General features: G+C 36.1%; 1 protein-coding gene across 3 annotated transcripts in view; it reads left to right on the top strand.

The window, feature by feature from the left end:
• The window catches only part of hdac7a (histone deacetylase 7a), a 106,411-nt gene that overhangs the window by 69,973 nt on the left and 13,397 nt on the right, over window positions 1-23,041 (top strand). For all 3 annotated transcript variants that reach the window (XM_059333779.1, XM_059333780.1, XM_059333781.1), the window contains 19 exons: window positions 384-574; window positions 1,713-1,803; window positions 2,996-3,116; window positions 4,145-4,245; window positions 4,755-4,877; window positions 6,176-6,285; window positions 8,252-8,353; window positions 9,196-9,367; window positions 10,287-10,492; window positions 11,807-12,010; window positions 13,398-13,632; window positions 14,949-15,082; window positions 15,280-15,400; window positions 16,278-16,327; window positions 17,415-17,522; window positions 19,556-19,611; window positions 20,284-20,371; window positions 21,331-21,450; window positions 21,567-21,664. In XM_059333779.1, the coding sequence (XP_059189762.1) occupies window positions 384-574; window positions 1,713-1,803; window positions 2,996-3,116; window positions 4,145-4,245; window positions 4,755-4,877; window positions 6,176-6,285; window positions 8,252-8,353; window positions 9,196-9,367; window positions 10,287-10,492; window positions 11,807-12,010; window positions 13,398-13,632; window positions 14,949-15,082; window positions 15,280-15,400; window positions 16,278-16,327; window positions 17,415-17,522; window positions 19,556-19,611; window positions 20,284-20,371; window positions 21,331-21,450; window positions 21,567-21,664 (2,431 nt within the window). The remainder of the gene's footprint in view (window positions 1-383; window positions 575-1,712; window positions 1,804-2,995; window positions 3,117-4,144; window positions 4,246-4,754; window positions 4,878-6,175; window positions 6,286-8,251; window positions 8,354-9,195; window positions 9,368-10,286; window positions 10,493-11,806; window positions 12,011-13,397; window positions 13,633-14,948; window positions 15,083-15,279; window positions 15,401-16,277; window positions 16,328-17,414; window positions 17,523-19,555; window positions 19,612-20,283; window positions 20,372-21,330; window positions 21,451-21,566; window positions 21,665-23,041) is intronic.

The raw sequence follows: 23,041 nt of genomic DNA, 5'->3' as shown, positions 1-23,041 counted from the left end.
AAACTCTCTTGTGTTATGTTAAGTTAATCTTCAGTTGTAAAGTCTTTCTGTAAAACAATTTACTTTCTGTAACATTTGTGAATGGATCTACAGTCATAACAACAATATTTCCAGTCAGCTCTGTTTGTCTAGCCTGTGTATATATATATATATATTTATATCTTTTCTCCCACAGTGTTTGAGATGCTGCTAACCTTTTGCAACTCTAAACTATCTGTTATGTGAAACCATAATTCTGGTGTATTTTCTAACATGTTTTCTCCAAACACGGCTTCATTTAGCCTCTGTTTACACACGCTGCTGTACCAGGATCACTCTGTTGTTTAAAGGACTCAGCTCTTTGTGAGGATGAAGCTAATTAACACTTCTCTTTTTTTTCCCAGAATCCTCGGTGGCGGTGCCGGTGTCGTGCGGCGCCTTGTTTCCCATGGACCTGAGGGTGGGGGAGCGGGGGATGCGTCCCGGCTCGGACACGGCGCTCCTCACCTCGCTGCACCCGCCGCTCCTCCTCACGCCGTTCTCCCCTCCGCCACGCTCCTCCTTCTCCCAGCAGCAGCTGCACCAGCACATCCGGGTGAATAAAACACAGATTATTAAAGAAAATATATTGTTACATTACAGGACTGTTTGCTTTATACAGGTACAGCTAAAAAAAATTGAATATTGTGAAAAAGTTAATTATTTCAGAAAGTGAAACTTGAAAAAAGTATATTATAAAGATTCATTACATATAGAGTGAAATATTTCAAGCCTGTTTCTGAAGTCAACACCATATTCATGCAGTAATTCATGCAAACGGAGGCCCAACTCTTTTGGTAATTTTGTGTCTTTTTTTGGTAATTTTATGTATTATGTATTCTATTATGTATGTTTTTGGTCATTTTTGTGTCTTTTTGGTCATTTTATATATTTTCTTGGCTATGTTGTGTCTCTTTTGGTAATTTTATGTCTTTTTAAGGTCACTTTTGTGTCTTTTTAAGGTCACTTTTGTGTCTTTTTTTGGTCACTTTTGTGTCTTTTTGGTCATTTTATTTATTTTCTTGATTATGTTTTATGTATTTTCTTGGTTATCTTGGTTATGTAACTAAGAAAATACATAAAATGACCAAAAAGACACAAAAAAAGAAACAAATGACCAAAAAGAGACATAAAATTACCCAAAGAGACACAAAATACCAAGGAAATGCATAAAATTACCAAAAAAGGACGTTAAATGACCAAAAAAAGACACAAAATGACCAAAAAGAGACATAAAATTATCAAAATAGACACAATATAACCAAGAGAATACATAAAATGACCAAAAATGACCAAAAAAAGACATAAAATTACCAAAAGAGACACAACATAACCAAGAAAATACATAAAATGACCAAAAAGAGAAATAAAATTACCAAAAGACACAAAATACCAAGGAAATGCATAAAATGACCAAAAAAGACATAAAATGACCAAAAGAGACACAACATAATCAAGAAAATACATAAAATGACCAAAAAGACACAAATGTTTTCATTATCTCTAAGCCAGAATCATCAACATTACAAAGAAAAACAGGCTTGAAATATTTCACTCTATGCATAATGAATCTATATAATGTATCAGTTTCACTTCCTGAAATTACTTAGTCATGATATTCTTTGTTTTGATATGTACCTACATGTTGCTATAATGTGTGTGTGTGTGTGTGTGTGTGTGTGTGTGTGTTGTAGTTTAACATGGAGCAGAGGAGGCGCGAGCAGGAGCACCAGGAGAAACAACAGGAGCTGCAGCAGCTGAAGCACAAAGACAAGAGTCAACAGAGTGAGTCCTACACACACACACACACACACACACACACACACACACACACATGTTACTACAAGCTGCACTTTACACTTGAAGCTGTCATTTTATCCTCTCTGAGCGTTACATGAAGCTGTTTCCGGGTGTCTTTAAATATAATTATGGCCCAGAAAGGAAAGTCCCTGTTAGATCACGTTCATCGTTATTGAACATTTAAAAAGCTGTTTGCTTTGAGACGAGAGCCAAATATAACCTGACGAGTTAAACACTGAGTTAAATATAGCTGCTGGTCCTGCACAAAGAGTCACTGGGTCAATATTGACTTGATCACCTCTGGGTTCACACACACACACACACACACACACACACACACACACACACACACACACACACACACACACAGCGAACATGCTCTCAAACAAACCTGTGACCTTACAACACACTAATGCATGGGTCTCAAACTCGCGGCCCGCGGGCCAATTGTGGCCTTCGTGACGATATTTTGTGGCCCCCACCTTGATATGAAAGTTTAATGTGAGTTTTATATGAATGGCACTTTACCGTGTTGTGTGTGGAAGGTCCCTTTAATTACTTTTTTGGGTAATTTTGTGTCTTTTTTGGTCATTTTGTGTCTTTTTTTTAAATATATATATTTATTTGGTAAATTTCTGTCTTTTTTGAAATAATTTTGTCTTTTTTGGTAATTTTGTGTCTTTTCTAAATAATTTTGTATCTTTTTTGGTAATTTTGTGTCTTTTTTTGGTAATTTTGTGTCTTTTTAGTAATTTTGTGTCTTTTTCAAATAATTTTGTGTCTTTTTTTGTAATTTTATGTCTTTTTTTGTAATTTTGTGTCTTTTTTTGGTAATTTTGTGTCTTTAACAATTGTGTGTCTTTTTTAATAATTTTGTGTCTTTTTTTAATAATTTTGTGTCTTTTTTTTAAATATTTTTGTGTCATTTTTGGTAATCCTCTCTTTTTCCGTACTTATGTGTTTTTTTCTGTGATTTTGTGTCTTTTTTTTAGTAATTTTGTGTCTTTTTTTGGTCATTTTGATACTGCCTCCAGTGGCCCCCAGGTAATTTGAGTTTGAGACCCCTGCACTAATGCATCCGGACTCTCAAACATGCACGTGTATTTAGATGATGTGCTTTCAGCTCGGTCCTTCTTTAGAGTTTATTTGACTGACTGTTTGTGCTGTTGATTGACAGGTGCCGTAGCCAGTTCTCTGGTGAAACAGAAACTCCAGGAGGTGATTCTGAAGAAACAGAAACAAGCAGCGCTGGAGAGAACAAACTCCAACAGTCTGACTGCTGCTCCTGTAGCTTACAGGTGACATTAAATGTTAAATCACTAAATATGCTTCATGAACACATAGCCCTATAGAGTCTAACTGCAGGAACAACACAAAGGGTTAAGCTGAGAAAAACTGCTTTAAAGTTTTCTAACATGTTTTAACTGGCCAGATAAATGTGTTATATGTCAATAAGTGATATGACACTTATTTCTACATGTATTGATGATGTAATATTTATGTTAAAAAATCATGACGATTTATTTGATCTTTGACCCCAAAAATGTAGTTACTGCACTCTGGTTTTGCTGTAAAATTATCTGATATTAATGTTGTTGTCTTCTTTCAGCTTTTATATTTAGTTTTGAGTGAATAAACATTTTCAAATTGATTTTTTTATAAATGTATTTAAAAGTGTTCAACAACTCTATTCAAAGATTTGTGAATTTCAGACTTAATATTGTAAAGTAATGTTATATTTTAGTCTTAATATGATTTTATCTCACTTTTTTTCTGGATTTTGTAGTTACTTAAATTTTTAATTTATCTGAAATAAAGCAAAATTGAAACCTAAAACTTTGTCACAAGATAAAAAACAGACTTAATATTATAAAGTAATGTTATATTTTAGTCTTTATATTTTAATTTTATCTCACTTTTTTTAATCACTATCTAGATAATAATTTCCTTATCAAATAACCTATAATTTCTGTTATTCTTCTCTTCACTATTCAACACAATGAAGAAATACAAGACTACACTGTATCACAGTCAAAGAAAACCGTAGTTACTGCAATTTTTATATGATTATTTCTCTGAAATTAAGCAAAATTGAAACCTAAAACTTTGTCACAAGATAAAACAGACATAAAGGAGTTAATATTTAGTTATAACTTAATTTTGACCAGAAATGTAGTTATTGCAGTTAGACTTTGTAGGACAGAACGCATGCACCAATAATTCTTTAAATAACTTTTGAGTCCTTGATGAAGTCTGGATTACAAACCATTTGTAGCATGATTATTTAGCGTAATGTTTGTATGTTTCTTTGTGTGTGTAATAACAGGAAGCTGGGTCCAGACCCCAGCGTGTCCTCCCAGCCTCTGGTCTCGTCTCCTCCACAGCCGTCCTCCGACGGATCAGAAGGAACGCCGCTACGCAGAGCAGGTAAAACACCTGACGTCCCCCACATCAACCAGGGGCTGAACCACAACGTTAACATGTTCAGGATGATGAAAACATGAAACTATGAACTGAAGATTAGGGGATAAATTTATAATGGTTATATAGGGCTGGGTGATATGGACCAAAAGTCATATCCTGATATATTTATGCTGAATATCAATAATAATCAGGGGTCAAAGTAAGTCAATATTTTCCCCAAAGTAATAATGCAGAGAAAAATAACTTCTTTGTTAGGGTTAGGGTTACCATATTGTCAAGTGTTTCTAATTCCTGGCCTACAGATAGTCTACAGTAAAATATTTCAATGTTTTTATTTGTTTGGGTTTTGACTTTGCTATTTTAAAATGCATGAAGTGAAAGAGAGATAAAGGTTTTTGTAATAGTACCGGCAAGAATTTAAAACTACTTTCACCCCTGATAATAATATATATGATATACGTTGTGGTGCTAGTTGTAATAGTAATATTACCACTGTTGCATTATTTTTATAGCGTCTGAGCCGAACCTGAAGGTGAAACACAAGCTGAAGAAACACCTGAACACCCGCAAGAGTCCTCTGACCCGCAAAGAGAGCGCCCCGGCTACCGTCAGACACAGAGTACCTGACACACTGGGTAACTACACACACACACACACACACACACACACAAATGGATGAAATGAGTGGTAATGCATTGTAAATATATTATTAGCCGTGTTTCCATTTGGGTAAAGCGTGGTCTCAGGAGACGCCCTCTCAAAAGTCCGCTCACTCTGCATGTCTCCACTACAAAAAGCCTCCAGAGGGATTTAGAGACTTGTATGGTTTTAGATCGTTTAGCAACAGTTTCGACTGTGATGTCACATACGAAACGGATTAAACACGGGAGATGCAACTGTGGCCGCCGTCGCTAACTGTGCACAACGTCTGCAGCTGATCATAAACAAACCAGCATGGCTAATTATGCACAGCGTCTCCACTGATCATAAACAAACCAGCATGGCTAACTGTACATAAAGTGTCCGCCGCTAATCGTAAACAAATCGGCATCACTAACTGTGCACAGAGTGTCCGGTGCTTGTTGTAAACAAACAGAGATCGCTAAGTGAACACCTCCTGCAGCAGCAGCACATACACACTGTACTGCTACAGAGCTAACTGTTAGCCTGTTAGCACATACACACTGTACTGCTACAGAGCTAACTGTTAGCCTGTTAGCACATACACACTGTACTGCTACAGAGCTAACTGTTAGCCTGTTAGCACATACACACTGTACTGCTACAGAGCTAACTGTTAGCCTGTTAGCACATACACACTGTACTGCTACAGAGCTAACTGTTAGCCTGTTAGCACTGTGCTACTGTGCACCTCGTTCTGTGACGCCGGACTGCACTAAGAAAGGACAGAATATCACTTTCCCTTTGCGGGATCACTATGAACGCTCTAAGGTGAAGAGCTGTTACAGATCTTTACATCAGTACAGGAGGATTTGCGGACCGCACTATGAAAGAGGCTTATGTTTATTGTTGCTTGTGACTACTCGCTACTTCGCCGGCTTTTACAAATGGCGCGTGTTGTTGTGGCGTTGAGTACTACGTCACATCCTGCTTAGCGTTCTATCTAATCAGTAACCAGGCTTTTTTCAGGGGAGAAAAAGTCCCGACTAAAGACCTCTCAGGACGGCTCATATTCAAATTAGGGGCGTTTCGGCGAGTGAGACCCACCTCATTCTATTATATCTATATAATAGATATATCTATAATATATCTATCCGTAGTGGAAACACGGCTGTTGTTGTATAATATGTGATCATTTCAGCAAGTTATTTTTTCTCTATAATTAATTTAACAAATGATTGACTGTTTTGATAAAATGTAACAGTAATTGAACCATGATAAAGAAGCATATTGATCTTTGTGTCCCGGTCAGACTCGTCCCCCAGCAGCAGCAGTACTCCGGTCTCTGGCTGCAGCTCTCCCAACGACAGTCTACCCAACGAGAACGGGATGCTGCCATCTGCAGGCATCCTCTCACATGAGGTCAGTACACACACACACATTAGTTATTGAGTCCTTATCTATTATTAATGAAGTAGAACTGACTGAAACACCAGTCCAAGTTCTCTTTTTTGACAGAAAACTGGTGTGGTTTGGTCGTAATGAGGTTGGATCATCTTTAAGACTTAAGGCTCTTGTGTTAGATCAATATCAGGGGTCTCAAACTCAAATTACCTGGGGGCCGCTGGAGGCAGTATCAAAAAAAAGACACAAAATGACAGAAAAAAACGAAATTACTTAAAAAAAAGACACAAAATGACAGAAAAAAACGAAATTACTTAAAAAAAAGACACAAAATTACCAAAAAAGACACAAAATTACTAAAAAAAGACACAAAATTACTGTAAAAAGACACAAAATTACAAGAGAAAAAAGAAACAAATTTACAAAAAAGACACAAAATGACCAAAAAAAGACACAAAATAACTGAAAAAACTAAATTACTTAAAGAAGAGACAAAGAGACCAAAAGAAAGACCAAAATTACCAAAAAAGGCACAAACTTACTAAAAAAAAAAGACACAAAATTATTAAAAAAAGACAAAATTATTCAAAAAAGACACAATTATTAAAGAAAGACACAAAATTATTTAAAAATGACACAAAATTTACAAAAAAAGACACAAAATTACCAAAAAAAAAGACACAAAATTACCAAAATAAGTAATGAAAGGGACCTTCCACACACAACACGGTAAAGTGCCATTCATATAAAACTCACATTAAACTTTCATATCAAGGTGGGAGCCACAAAATATTGCCAAGAGGGCCACAATTGGCCCGCGGGCCGCGAGTTTGAGACCCCTGTGTTAGATGGTAAATCATTTTAAAGAAGTCAGCTCAGGGTTTGATTAAATCAGAAGTGTTTCATGGACATGAGCGGTGCCAAGACGCTGAGTAATGACATGTTTAAAGCAGGGACACAGGAGTCCGTCAGCTGTTTATCTATAATTCATTTAATCACATAAAGTCGACCTCCGTCACACCTGCTGCTGGTCTCTAACTCATCACTCTCCAGTTTCAGCACAGAGCACCATCATCAGTTTAATTACAAGACATTTGATTTACATCAACAATCACTTTCACTGAGTCAGAACATATTAAGAGTATTTGATAAAGACAAAGAGATGTCGTTATTCTTTTGTTCAAAAAAGTGTCTTCTACGGTGGCCCTGAGAGCTCACAGCGCTGCAACTTAACCCTCTATGGTACGCATTATGAAAAAAATGTTTGGAGTGTCTTTTTTTGTCTTGAAATAGACCAAATAAACATAATCTGAAGATTTTGGGGTTTGTACAACATTGTACCATTACGGTGCACAAGTGAAAAAGAAAGTTTGTAAAATTTATTTTAACATTATTTATTTCATTAACATGTGTAAAAGATTCAGTAGTTTCAACAGGGTACAATACATAACATTTTAAATTTAAAAACATTATAAAAGGACATTTTTTAACTGAATGTTGCCTGAACCAATGACCCATTCAAATGATTGTCTTGAACAGTCTAAGTTTATGAAACTATCTAAAATGAAGGTTTTCTCACCTATGAGCAGGAATATCTTTTTTTCCAGATCGAAAAGGGCCAGGAAATTACGTTTTGAGTGTTTTTTTGTGGCACTAAATGTCAAAGCTGTTTCCTTTGGAAAAGTCTGCAAAATAGGGTTTTAATATGGCCTCCTGGAGGTCATGTGACAAATTAAAGCACTGCTATTGGTTCCCTATACTCTTCCCTCTTTTTTAAAGTATCGCATCACTCAAAAACATGCATTGTAGAAATTTGACAGGCCAAAAATGTATATGTTTCCTGAGAGCAACACCGTACCATAGAGGGTTAATAAAACACATACAAATACACAAAACACAAGCAAACTGAGAAAACATCTTCACAAAGTGTAAAAGCATTATTTGTGACTAGTTGTGGTGTTTGTGGTGTTTTTGTTGTTTCCAGGCCCAGAGGCTGCTGCTCAGAGACGGCACGCTGGCTAACTTCACCATCCAGAGTCCGTCCACTCTGCCCACCATCACACTGGGACTACCAGCCAACGCCCGGGTAAACAAGACACGACTCATGTTTATCAGGACTACTCTTTTATGTTCTCTAAGAAGGTCTAAAATCATATTTTCACCAGACTAAAGCAGTGATCTGCTCCATTTAGGACATGTTTTGTTTTTTTTAAGTCATGGAAAAAATTATTAAACCAGCCTTTTTCTTAAATTTCTTGTTCATTTTAATGCCTGGTACAACTAAATGTACATTTGTTTGGAGAAATATAATGATAACAACAACAATAGCTGATAAGAGTTTAATTTAAGAGTTGATATCTAGACATTTAACATGGTTTTATTGATAATAACCAAAATCATTATCAATTGTGTCTTGTTATTGGTCTTTAAATGTCTATTTTAGTAATTTTATGTCCTTTTTTGGTCAATTTCTGTCTGTTTTGGTCATTATATGTCTTTTTTGTTTATTTTGTGTCTTTTTATTGTTTATTATATGTCTTTTTTCTTCATTTTGTGTCTTTTTATTGGTTATTATATGTCTTTTTTCTTCATTTTGTGTCTTTTTATTGGTTATTATATGTCTTTTTGTTTCATTTTGTGTCTTTTTATTGGTTATTTTACGTCTTTTTTGTTCATTTTGTGTCTTTTTATTGGTTATTTTACGTCTTTTTTGTTCATTTTGTGTCTTTTTATTGATTATTATATGTCTTTTTTCTTCATTTTGTGTCTTTTTATTGTTTATTATATGTCTTTTTTCTTCATTTTGTGTCTTTTTATTGGTTATTTTACGTCTTTTTTCTTCATTTTGTGTCATTTTATTGGTTATTTTACGTCTTTTTTGTTCATTTTGTGTCTTTTTATTGGTTATTTTACGTCTTTTTTACGCAGGCTGAAGGGGAGCTGTCCTCTCCGAGGGGGGGACGGATGCCCGTGGTAACAGCCGGGGGCACGCCGGTCTTCCTCCCCCTGAGGGGAGAGGACCAGACGGGGCAGCTGAACCCTCATCTCCCCGTCATCATCCTGGAGCCTTCTGGACTGGTGCACGGCCAACTACTCACTGGTGAGACACACACACACACACACACACACACACACACACACCAAAAGTGGTGTGTCTAAAAACCAGATAAAAACAGTAAATCTGAGGGAAATTATCTTGCTGCATGGACAGATAATTTACCTTGACAAGATTTCATAAATTAAGATTGTTAAATCTAGAAATAAGCATGTTGAACACTTAAAATAAGAAATTAACTATTAAAACAAGATAAATGAAGCTATCAGCAGTGATGAACTGGCCCGAGCAGAGTGACCTGATGATTATTAGTTTCTTACCAAGATAAAAAAAAACCTTTAGATTTAGTAGTGTTAGATAATTTATCTGGTTTTAAGAGTTAATTTCTTATTTCAAGTGTTCAACATGCTTATTTCTAGATTTAACACTTTTGATTTTTAACTGAACAGCACTTTGGTCAAGTGAGGTTGTTTTTAAATATGCTCTATAAATAAACTTTAACTTGTAATCTAAGGTGTTGGAGCGCCACCCAGTGGTCGTGTTTAAAACACTTTTTTTTTTTTGAAGTTAAACTACTTCAGCATTATGATATTCAACCTCCTTTAATCCACAGCAACATTTTTTGTAATCATTAAAAAGATAAAAAAAATCTAATCCAAAAAACTTGTATTCTAATGTGAATATTTTAATGTTATACTTATTGAATATTACTACAAAATCAAAATATTGTCTGATATTGGTCTAATTCCATATCACATTTTAAGATGTATCCATATATCTTTTTTATTGAAAAATCGCCCAGCCCTAACTATAATCTAATTTAAAACTTTCCACTGTGACATGGGATGATTATAGGCACTTTTTTCCTTCACTGTGACGATGTTATCCTGATTTGTACTTGTGTGAATATTGTTACTCTGTTTCTGCTGACAGGAAGTAATCATGTCTTTGTGTCTCTGTCCAGTTCCAGGTCTAGACGGCGTCCCGCTCCAGTTTGCGCCCCAGTTAGACCACCTGGCTCCTGGAGGAGCTCACCCCCATAAGCCCCTGAGCCGGACACGCTCGGAGCCCCTCCCCCAGAGCCCCCGCACCCTCCACACACACCTCCTCCAACAGCAGCACAACACACAACTACTGGAGAGGCTCAAGCAGCAAACTCACCTGGGAAAGGTACAGTAGAGCAGTGGAGGCTTTGAAAACATTGGCGGACTCAGAGTGCCCCTTCATATAATAAATAATGATGATGTGCCCTCTAGAGCAGCTATTCTCAACCTTGGATCCCAATTGGGGTCGCGAGATGATTTCTGGGGGTCGCCAAATTTTGGTCCTTTTAATTACTTTTTTTTAGTAATTTTGTGTCTTTTTTGGTCATTTTGTGTCTTTTTTGGCCATTTTGTGTCTTTTCTGGTCATTTTGTGTCTTTTTTGATAATTTTGTGGTCATTTTGTGTCTTTTTTTAGTCATTTTGTGTCTTTTTTTGGTCAATTTGTGGTTTTTTGTGGTCATTTTGTTTCTTTTTTGGCCATTTTGTGTCTTTTCTGCTCATTTTGTGTCTTTTTTGATCATTTTGTGGTCAATTTGTGTCTTTTTTGGTCAGTTTGTGACTTTTTGTGGTCATTTTGTCTCATTTTGTGGTCATTTTGTCTCATTTTGTGGTCAATTTGATTCTTTTTTGGGTAATTTTGTGTCTTTTCTGACAAATCCCATAGTATCAAGTTCTTACTTGGAGTCAAGTTTGAGAACTACTGCTCTAGAGCAAAAAAAATTCAATAACGTGCCTTAATGAGTGCCCTTCTAGTGCTCTCCTACCTGTCTGCACTGCAAAAAATGGGTGTCTAAAAACAAGATGAAAACACTAAATCTGAGAGGGGTCTGGCTGCAGACCTGCACTGTGAGGTCCAGAAGGTGATTTGAAGCCTTTCAAAATAAAAGTGAGTCTACCGGAAGCACGTATTTTTCGTTCCCCGTGTGAAGAGTGGAGACCACGATGTGATTAAAAGTCAAGTGACAACAACTTTTCATCATACGAAGAACCAGAAACAGTCTTAATCACTAGAATGTTACGTTGCACACTATACATTGCCCTGTAAAGTTATATTAATTTGAAAGAGTCAGGTTTTAGACTTTTTTTTAAATAACACATAATCATATTTTTACACATAAAATGTATACATAAAATAAAGACCCAAGAAACGAACACGGGGAACGAAAAATGCGTGCTTCCAGTAGACTCGCTTTTATTTTGAAAGGCTTCAAATCAACTTCCGGACCTCACAGTGCAGGTCTGCAACGAAGACAAGTCTGTCAAACAGTCTGAGTCAGCCACTGATTGAAAATAATCCCTAAAATACAAATGTACATAGATATTCTGTGGACTATTTTCAGTGCTCCAGTGCAAATGTATGTGCATTATGTGTATTATTGCCAATTCAATGTGTGTGTGTGTGTGTGTGTGTGTGTGTGTGTGTGTGTGTGTGTGTGCAGCTGATGTCCAAGTCCAGCGAGAAGCCCAGGCTGCATCAGATCCCGTCTGAGGACATGGACTCGGAGGACGGAGGCGGGACGTCGCCGACAGAACCGACCTATCAGAGCAGAGTGAGGGCGGAGTCACTGAGGGAGGCGGAGCCATCAGCGTCCAAGAGCCAAGAGGAGCAACTCAACCTGCAACATGCACTTATACTGAACCAGGTGAGGAACAAAACATAGAGACAGAAAGAAGAGAGACAGGAGGAGCGTTATTCACCCAGACGGCCTCTAGGTGGCAGCACAACACCTGATTATAGATAGATAGATAGATAGATAGATAGATAGATAGATAGATAGATAGATAGATAGATACTTTATTAATGTATCTTTTTTGTAATTTTGTTTCTTTTTCTAATCAATTTGTGTCTTTTTGTTTCTATTTCGTGTCTTTTTGTTTCTTTTTCTAGTCAATTTGTGTCTTTTTGTTTCTATTTCGTGTCTTTTTGTTTCTTTTTCTAGTCAATTTGTGTCTTTTTGTTTCTATTTCGTGTCTTTTTGTTTCTTTTTCTAGTCAATTTGTGTCTTTTTGTTTCTTTTTCTAGTCATCTTGTTTCTTTTTCTAGTCATCTTGTGTCTTTATCTATCTATCTATCTAGAAAGATAGAAATTCAGTTGTCACAGCAGTCTGGTATTCAAGTACAATAAAATACAATAGAATAAAATACGGTACAGTAAATAAAAACAACAATAGAAAAAAACACAGAATAGAACAAGGACACTTAAGAAGTTGAAAAAAGAAGATGAGTTGGTAGGTTGGCAAGATGATAGAATTATACATATATATATATAATAATAATAATAGTACAGTATATAATATATAATATAATATGTAATAATAAATAGTAACAATATTTTAAAAATAAATAAAATAATTTTAAATAAAATAAAATAATATAATATAATAAATAAAATAATATGATATATAATAATAATAATAAGGCCGGTATAATAAAAATAATAATAATACAGTATATAATATATAATATAATATGTAATAATAAATAGTAACAATATGATAAAAATAAAAAATAAAAATTATAAATAAAATAATATAAGAATATGATATATAATATAATAACAATAATAATAATAAGGCCGGTATAATAATAGTAGTATATCAAGTCATCAAAGTGGTTGTTTTAGCGTATTTGCTTTTAACTTTTTCTAAAACAAAATTGTCAGTTGCTGATCAGACAAACCACATATTCCGGAGTTATTAGAAAGTTTTGGATATTTAGAATCAACAATGACTTCCAGATTTAAAGCAACTGGATATAGACAGAGTGTTACTGCTCTGGATGGTACAGGTCACATAAAAGCATCTCAGATTTTATTGACAATAATCTGGAGGAAGTTCTGTCACTTTCAGCACTTGAATACAAATCACTTGGAGAGTTTAGCTGCATGAACAGCTGCCGACCATATGTGTCGCAGTGAAACTGAATATTTTCTGTGTTTTTAAATACAGTTTGTGTTCTACACTTTCCCCCCTTTACTTGTTTAATGTTTATGATTTTTAATCTAAACGATGTGTTGCATCTTTGTGTAGTCGTTGCTATGGGAACAGCAGAAGCAGCTGCAGCAGCTGCACCGACAGATGGAGACCCTGGCCGTGCCCATGCTGCGTGGAGGCGGTGGCGGTGGCGGGGTCGGTGGCGGGTTGGGGGTCCATCGGCCCCTGTCCCGTACTCAGTCGTCTCCAGCCTCCACCTCTCTCACCCTGCCAGAGAAACCCCTGAGTCTGGCTGCTCAGGACCCCAGCAGCAAGCCCCGCTTCACCACCGGTCAGTCAACTGTGTTTATTCAGGATTATAATAAGGATTTATACCCGTTTTCATCATGATATTTCAAATTAGGCAGGTGCATATATGATAAAAACCCACCTAACCCTAAAGAAAACGGGTCGCCATACTATCACAGGGCTTCTTGTTGTATTAGATGTCCTTAATAACATACTAAAAGTTTACCAAAATCTGACCACTAGAAAGTTTTTTCATTTTCAAGATGGACAGGAAGCCTCCAACACTAGGCAAAGAGAAATGAGAAAGGAGAAAATGTGTAATTAGTGAAGGGAAACTATAAAGTGTCATCTGATCACATATTTGTGGTTGTAAATGTAATAAATAATATGAGTGAAGCTAATAAAGTTTAATTAAATTTATGCATGTTATTCTTTTTTTTTTTTAAATATATTTACCGTATATGACCTATATTAGTGAGTTGGAAATGACGTAAATACATGGCCAAAATGAACATATCTATTGGATCAAATAATCATCTAGTTCTCAATAGCTTTAAATGATTCTTTGACCCAGAAAATGTAGATTTTGACACCAAGATTGACCTTCTAAGTGGCTTGGAAGATGTATTGGTTCTCATAGATTTTATATGGCTGCCATCTATTTGATCAAATAATCATATAGTGATATTCTCAACAGCTTTAAATGATTAATTGACCCAGAAAATGTATATTTTGACACCAAGATTGACCTTCTAAGTGGCTTGGAAGATGTATTGGTTCTCATAGATTTTATATGGCAGCCATCTATTTGATCAAATAATCATCTAGTGATATTCTCAACAACTTTAATGTATTTCTTGACCCAGAAAATGTAGATTTTGACACCAAGATTGACCTTCTAAGTGGCTTGGAAGATGTATTGGTTCTCATAGATTTTATATGGCTGCCATCTCCGATCCACAATCTTGATGAAGTGACTCCCATCAAAAATTTAAATTTATGGTGATGGAGAGCATGTGGGAAAAATGTGTAGCTTTTGTCCGGCGTGTCCCCTTTATTTAGCTCCGCCTCCTGACTAAAAGGAGTAATGGTCATTTTAAAGACCTGGAGGTTTTGAAAATGGGACATTTCCTGGAGTCAAAAATTGGTAAACTTTTAGTATGTTTAAAGTACATCTGATACAACTGTAAACCACTGAGAAACCTTTTGTTAGAATTTTTTCAACCCTGAACCCTGTCATAAGACGAACTATACACTCAGATCTGCGCTCGTTTTTGCGCTCGTTTGATAAATGAGGGCCACTGTGTATTATATGTGGAGTATGTTGAGATTAAATTATGTTTCTTTGTGTGTGTGCAGGTCTGGTGTATGATTCTCAGATGCTGAAGCACCAGTGTACATGTGGAGACAACAGCAGTCACCCAGAGCATGCTGGGAGGATACAGAGCATCTGGTCCAGACTTCAGGAGAGAGGTCTGAGGGGGCAGTGTGAGGTACGTCACTTACTCATAAAACCTTAAAAAAAAGGAGTTCACTTGTACATGAGATGTTGTTGGAGCACGATCTGGCTTTCTGTCTGTTTAACATTATTAATCATTATGTTTCATACATAATCCATGTACATATGAAGCCTAATGCACATGTCATATTCTTGGTCCTAACATTAAATGATAATGTTGTGTTGGTGCAGACTATTCGTGGTCGTAAAGCGACTCTGGAGGAGCTGCAGTCGGTCCACTCGGAGCGTCATGTGTTGCTGTACGGCACCAACCCGCTCAACAGACTCAAACTGGACAACCGCAAACTGGCCGGTACGCCACACTTTCTTAATTCGGAGCCAAATTATGATGATATCAAGTAGGGCTGCACGATTATGGCCAAAATGATAATCACGATTGTTTAGATCAATATTGTAATCACAATTATGAATCATGATTATTCATCATGTTAGGGAAAACATCTGTATTTTTACTGCACTACTTTTAAACAAACAATAGTAACAGTTTTTAGTGTCTGGTGCTTGTTGTAAACAATCGCTAAGTGAACACCTCCTGCAGCAGCAGCACATACACACTGTACTGCTACAGAGCTAACTGTTAGCAATTTGCAGACTGGACGCTAAGGGGTTAACATCCCCTCCGGCTCTGCAGCTGGGAGAGACTGCTGCAGGAGTGTTTAAATATGTTTAAAAACATAAAAACAAAGTTTTTATAGCGTCTTTTTTTGGAAGTGGACATTTCAACATTTTTAATGCAATCTTTTTTTTGTTTACTGTTTTTTTTGTGATTTTGGGCAAATTTGTGTTTTTTGTAATTTTTTTGTGTGTTTTTATCTGTGTTTTTTGTGTGTTTTTCAACATTTTCAATGCAATCTTTTTTTGTGATTTTGGGCTATTTTTTGTGTGTTTTTTGTCATTTTTTGTGTGTTTTTCTTCTGGACTTCAGAGGTTTAATTAAGTTAAAAAGACATTACCAACATGTGGTGGTTGTACATAGCGTGCTGGATATATCATTACAAACCGCGTCATGCCATGATTATTCGATGGATTATGGCAGGTCAGTTTATGGCTTTTCTTCTCATTAGTTGTCCAAGGAATAAAAGAGTTATGTCTCAAAGAACAGGACACTGAGATGTAATTGAATGAATGTGCAACTATCCAGTAAACTTTTATGTTTTGTGTTTCCTCAGGAATCCTCTCTCAGAGGCTGTTTGTGATGTTACCATGCGGGGGAGTCGGGGTAAGGGAAAACACACGCACGGCTCTATTTTTGATCCTTCTGCAGCACAATGCAGCATTGATGAAAGACGATATTGTTTCAAGAGAGAAAACGACAAGAAAGACAGGATATTAAAGAGGAAAAGACAGTTGGCTTGGCCCAGTGCGAATGTTTGCCTGACAGTCCGTGTCAGACCATGACAAGTCAGAGCTAATGAGAACAACATGTCCACGACCAGGGATAAAAGAAAATGCCTCGGATTTCATTGTCCGAGCCAGATGGACAGCGATGCCAGTTTGTGAACAAACAGAGGAAAGAAAAGAAAAACAGAATAGAAAGGAAAATTACAAGCATTATGGATGTGGACATTCTTACTGTGGAGTCACAGCTGTGTGTTTGGTCATCCGTGTCCCAGAGAAAGACTTAAAAGTTTTCTTTTTAGTGTCCCAGAAGGATTTTAGACAAACAATCCCCAGTCCGAAGACGTTGGAAATAGAATGCATCCAATTCCTGATGCTTTTCTGAGTTTTTAAAGTTGCAAAAAGAAAGTCATTCAAGTCTTTAACACAAAACATCAAAAGTTTTCGTCAAATATTTAAAAAAATTATAATCTGATTGCAATTAGGGCTGGGCGACATGGACCAAAAATCATATCCTGATATATTTAGGCTAAATATCGATATACAATATATAGATCCTGATATTTTTATCCCAAAGTGAGAGCAAATGTTCAGTCAAAGTCAGATATGACATGTCACAAGAAGTTTTATTGAAACCGTTTATTTAAGAGAACATAAATACTGTGTAACAACAGGAGGACTTTTTTTTTAAGTCAAAGCTCCATAAAGTGCACATTAAAATAAAAAAATATCTTAAATAAAAATAGCATTTATGTATAACTATATATATAACTATTATCGATATATGCGATATGGTCTAATTCCATATTACATTTAAAAATATACTGATGTATTTTTTATATCGATATATCGCCCAGCCCTAGGTTATACTCTAGTCAGGCTTCATGCAACACAAATTTTAAATATTTCAATGGTATTTGTTTTTATTCTGTTATTGAGTGGCTATAATGATGTTTTTCTATCGGCAGGTTGATAACGACACCATCTGGAACGAGTCGCACACTTCAACAGCGTCCCGCATGGCGGCAGGCAGCGTGGTGGAGCTGGCCTTCAGAGTGGCCAAAGGAGAGCTGAAGGTGAGAGACCAAACCCAGCAGAAAGAGACAGACATTTTTCTATTTTTGATAACAACAGATCATTATTTCCATTTTGCTTCTCAAACTTTATGAAGAAAAAAAGTTTTTCTATTATTACATAGCTAACTACTTGGCTAAGTAGCTTCCCAAGCTAACTACTTAGCCAAGAAGTTAGCTAAGTAGTTAGCTTAGCAAGCTACTTAGCTAAGTATTTAGCCAAGAAGTTAGCTAAGTAGTTAGCTTAGCAAGCTACTTAGCTAAATATTTAGCCAAGACGTTAGCTAAGTAGTTAGCTTAGCAAGCTACTTAGCTAGAAAATGGATATGGGTCATTTTTGACCCATGTTGTGCATTAGGAGTAGTGACACAAAAAGGGATTTTATTTAAAAAATAATAAAGGGAAACATAAAAATAGGATGAATGATCAAAAACAAACTATTTGAGGAAAACCTGGAATACTGAATGATGAAAATAATTTATTGCAAAGATATAAAACATAAAAACTCTACCGGGTCACTTTAGACCATGTTGTGCATCAAAGGGTTAATGTTATAGCATGCACACAGACTCACTACTTTTCAGGCTCTGGGTCATTGGCCAGAAACAACGTTGGAACTAAAAGTTATTGTGATGTAATTCTGGAGTTTGTATCCAGCACTAGCAGTGTTTCTGATTGATTTAGAAATGCATCTGGCCAAGAACCAACCAACCCAGCCTAAAGGAGTCTAACAACCACTTCAAAGATTCACACGTTTCCGGAAAAAAGTTTTCCGTCTCATCGTGGCTCAAAAGTTCCTTTTTTTTTCCTCCTCACAATGTTTAAAGTCTGGGACAAACATGAAATTGTGGCAAATGTAAAAATATGATTGGCAACAAGTATTTATAGCGAGCAGCTTCAATGCACAGTTTCACCCCAGAAAACACAGATTGTGTAAAACAAGTCAGGCATGCAGGCGGATATGAAAAACAATAAACAGCACCCTAAGGCTCAGGCTATACTGAGCAGCGGTAGTACACTACTATTACACCACAGCACAACCACAGGGTGACCACCCCACCTCACTAAAGCTGCTGCTGAGATATACATACGGGAAGAAACGTATACTATATATACTCATTTCAAACATAATTAGTATCCTGAATGGCCTCCATTGTCTTTACATTACCAGAAGTCTTGCTTTAGTTCTTGTGTGTTCCTGAAATGTTTGGCTTTATGCTTTGGGTTTTACTTTCTGGGATAATAACAATAAAGTTGACTCTTATTCAAAATAGTAAGAAATACACATTGAGAATTTTATCAGACTGTCTAAAGCCTTCTATTGTATGTGACCCAAGGTTATAATAGTTTTGGATTTTTCATTAATTCGTTGTGATTTTTTGTTTTCAAATTCAGTTAGTTTTAATGAGATTTTAGAGTGAGTTTTCTAGTTTTAATTTCTTTTTATTTTCTGGAAAATGCTTAGTTTTAGTTTAGTTTTTATTAGTTTTAGGTTTTTTTTTGTAATGGGGTATTTGTTGGGTGCCAGATTTAAAAAAAGTCACAATAAATGTTTCCTTTATTTCCTCTGTCTGATCCATCTCAGCCCCAATAAGTTTATTAAGTCATAAAACCAGATAGATGAAATAGATTTCATTTTAACCAATAAGGTTTACGGATGGAAAAAGTTGACAAAGACGAAAACGAAGGACATTTTCACTATAATTTTAGTTTGTTTTAGTTAGTTAGTTTTTTCAATTCTAACACTGGAGGCAGCTTAGAAATTAATTAGGTAAAATAAATACAAATAAAGAAAGGTAAGATAAAAATAAAAAAGTTAAAAAAAATAACAATAAAAAGTTTTTAAAAAGCTGGATGAAAAAAGATGAAAAAAATAAATAAATAATTAAAAAGTAAACCATGTTAAAAGATATGTATAAAATAGACTAATAAATAAAAGCAAATAAATAAATAAATAAAAGAGAAGATGTTTCAACACTAATGAGCAGAAAAATATTTTAAACTGGCTAATGGCGTCTTTTTCTTCTTTTGAACAGAACGGCTTTGCTGTGGTCAGACCGCCAGGGCATCATGCAGACCCCTCCAACCCAATGTAAGTGTGTGTGTGTGTGTGTGTGTGTGTGTGTGTGTGTGTGTGTGTGTCTGCTGCTGCTCTGTCAGCAGCTTCTCTGTAGAAACATTAATGAAGTGATAGAAGACCAACAGACAAAATAAGGAAGATTGATGCATTTTTGTGCTCGTTGTTTTTCTTTCCTACTGACTCATCGTCTCATTTATCTGTACGGCTACTGTACTGTTTACCATGTAACATTTGTGACATATACAGTACACTGCAAAAAAGGTGTTTAGTCTAAAAACCAGATAAAAACACTAAATCTGAGGGAAATGATCTTGCTGCATGGACAGATAATTTACCTTGACAAGATTTCTTAAATTAAGATTATTAAATCTAGAAATAAGCATATTGAACGCTTAAAACAAGAAATTAAATCTTAAAACAAGATAAATTATGTAACACTTCTAAATCTAAAGTTTTTTTTATCTTGGTAAGAAACCAATAATCATCAGGTCACTCTGCTCGGGCCAGTTCATCGCTGCTGGCAGCTTTAATTTATCTGGTTTTAAGAGTTAATTTGTTATTTTAATCATTCAACAAGCTTAAAGACAGATTCAACGTTCTCTTTTCTCACTTTTACGTCTTTTACTTTCTTCAGAATTGTCTTTTAATTTGTGTTTCATCCTCTCTGTGTCTGTTTTCCATCAGGGGTTTCTGTTACTTCAACTCTGTTGCCATCGCCGCCAAGCAGCTCCAACACAAGCTCAGCGTCAGCAAGATCCTCATTGTTGACTGGGTAAGAGGACCTCATGCTGCTGGTTTGCTTTGGATGTTTTTCATCCAACCAGTCAGTGTTGACAACTTAGTGACTTTGTTGCTAGATTAAGCAACTTTTCAGACCCCCTAGCTACTTTTTTTTTTTTTTTAAGCGTCTAGCGACAAATCTTTGAAATTACATAAAAACATGGCAAAAATGAACATATCTATTTGATCAAATCATCATCTAGTGATATTCTCAATAGCTTTAAATGATTCCTTGACCCAGAAAATGTAGATTTTGACACCAAGATTGGCCTTCTAACTGGCTTGGAAGATATATTGGTTCTCATAGATTTTATATGTCTGCCATCTATTTGATCAAATAATCATCTAGTGATATTCTCAATAGCTTTAAATGATTCTTTGACCCAGAAAATGTAGATTTTGACACCAAGATTGACCTTCTAAGTGGCTCGGAAGATATATTGGTTCTCATAGACTTTATATGGCTGCCATCTCCGATCCACAATCTTGATGAAGTGGCTCCCATCAAAAATTGAAACCTATGGTGATAGAGAGCATATGGAAAAAATGTGGTGCTTTTATCTGGTGTGTCCCCTTTCTTCTCAAATCTGGTCCTAAGCCGCCTGACTACTTGGATCTCCTCGCTGTAAAACATTAAAACTAAGTTTTTCTGCTAAGTTTTTCGGGAGTAATTGTATGTTTCTGGGTAAGCCAAATAAATATCACCGTTATCAACCATCGGTATCAACACACACTGAGTGTCGCCCAAGCATTCTTACTGCTTTCTCTCATCAGATTTACTTTCATATTGTAATTAGACATGTAAATCTCCATGTACATAAATACAATTTCACATGTAGATTGTTAAATATGTATAAATCAATTATACCGGAAAGTGCGGCATTGCAGATGTGTCTGATTTGGGAAACAGTCTCTATAATATTAATATGTCTTCCATCATCCTGTTGCTAGGATGTTCACCATGGTAACGGCACCCAGGAAGTGTTCTACAACGACCCCAGCGTTCTCTACATCTCACTTCATCGCTACGACGATGGAAACTTCTTTCCTGGCAGCGGGTCGCCGGCTGAGGTGAGTGACGTCCAGGCCACACTGTGAACAAACAGGATATTTGACCCTGACGTGATAAATTAACTGTAGTTTTTTACTGCATGGATTAAATTCAACACATGTATTGTTGGGTTCAGGTTGGTTCTGGACCAGGCCAGGGCTTCAATGTGAATGTGGCGTGGACAGGAGGACTGGACCCACCGATGGGGGATGCTGAGTACATTGCTGCATTCAGGTAGAACCAACACTTCTGTTTAAGACACTAAACAGAGGAAAACAGCCTTTTGTTTTTTTCTAAAATGACTAAAATTCTTATGCTAAACACACAAGAGCCAAATAAAATAGAGTCCCACTAGAATAAAAACCAGAGTTGATGACAGGATCACACACAATCACAAGATCACATTTATTTTGGTTTTTCTTTGTTTCTTTTTGGTTCTAAATGTTGATCCAGTAAGTCAGAATAAAAAATCAGTTATTATTAGGTCATATAGGTGGAAAAAAATATACCAACATGGCATTTAAACATTTTTAAGTGGTCTATACAGGCAGGATGAAAATGATTAAAAAATGGACAAAATAGCCCAAAACTCCATAGAGTTAATAAGGATGGAGCAGAAAATGGAGAGAAAATCTTTAACCTTTATTTGGTTTCAGTTCGCCCAATACATGTTGAAATCAGATGGAAATGTGAAAATCTAGTAGATTAGACAACAGACTAAAAGGCTGTGTGAGTTCACTGTCCCAATAGTTTTACCACCAGCTGTGTTCCAGTTTTTTATTGATCAGGATAAATATTTAGTGAAGCCATAATCAGACATTTTCTTCCCACAACAAACATGCTCCAGCTGATCAGAGACACTCTGACGTACTTCTTGCGTAATTAATAATCTCCCTCATTTGGAGAGCATGTGTCTGCCGCTCCCTGTTTCCAATAACTTCAGATGCTTTCCAATAAACGTTCTCCAGGTCTTGTGTTTGACAGACTGCGGACCGTTACTTCCTGCTCGTGGGCTAGATAATTGTCATCAGGGGGTGTTTGGCACCAATAAAGCTTCAGTAGTTTCAGTAGTGTGGGCTTTCTGGTTGTCTGGTGGTTCCAACCTCAAGGAAACTGTGGCAACCACAGGGTTACTGGAAAAATCTCAGACATAAGGGGGGGTGGGGGATTGTGCACATACACAAAAGCATGCATATGTTCATATACAGTACACACAAATTCAAACATACTTAACGTCACTGTATCCCAAATTGGACACCATTCGGCTAAGATTCTATCAAAATTTGACATTAACTACTAATATAAATGATCATGTTATGCTTCCAATTAATTAAATGTTGTGAAACTAGAGTCTGACTTCTTATCTTTCAAACCGTATATTGTTTTAACAGTGTACGTTAGCCTCGGGTTTACCAGAGTCGGCTAAAGTACGCTAACGCCGGTGAATTAGCCTTGTGCTAACTGTATCCCAAATCGGACACCGTTCGGCTAAGATTCTTATAAAATTTCACATTAACTACTAATATAAATGATCATGTTTTGCTTCCAATTAATTAAATGGTGTGAAACTGTTGTTTTAACCGTGTACGTTAGCCTCGGGTTCACCAGAAT

Source organism: Centropristis striata, chromosome 5 (assembly GCF_030273125.1).
Source record: "Centropristis striata isolate RG_2023a ecotype Rhode Island chromosome 5, C.striata_1.0, whole genome shotgun sequence".
NCBI lineage: Eukaryota > Metazoa > Chordata > Actinopteri > Perciformes > Serranidae > Centropristis > Centropristis striata.
This window is presented reverse-complemented; position numbering and strand designations above follow the sequence as displayed.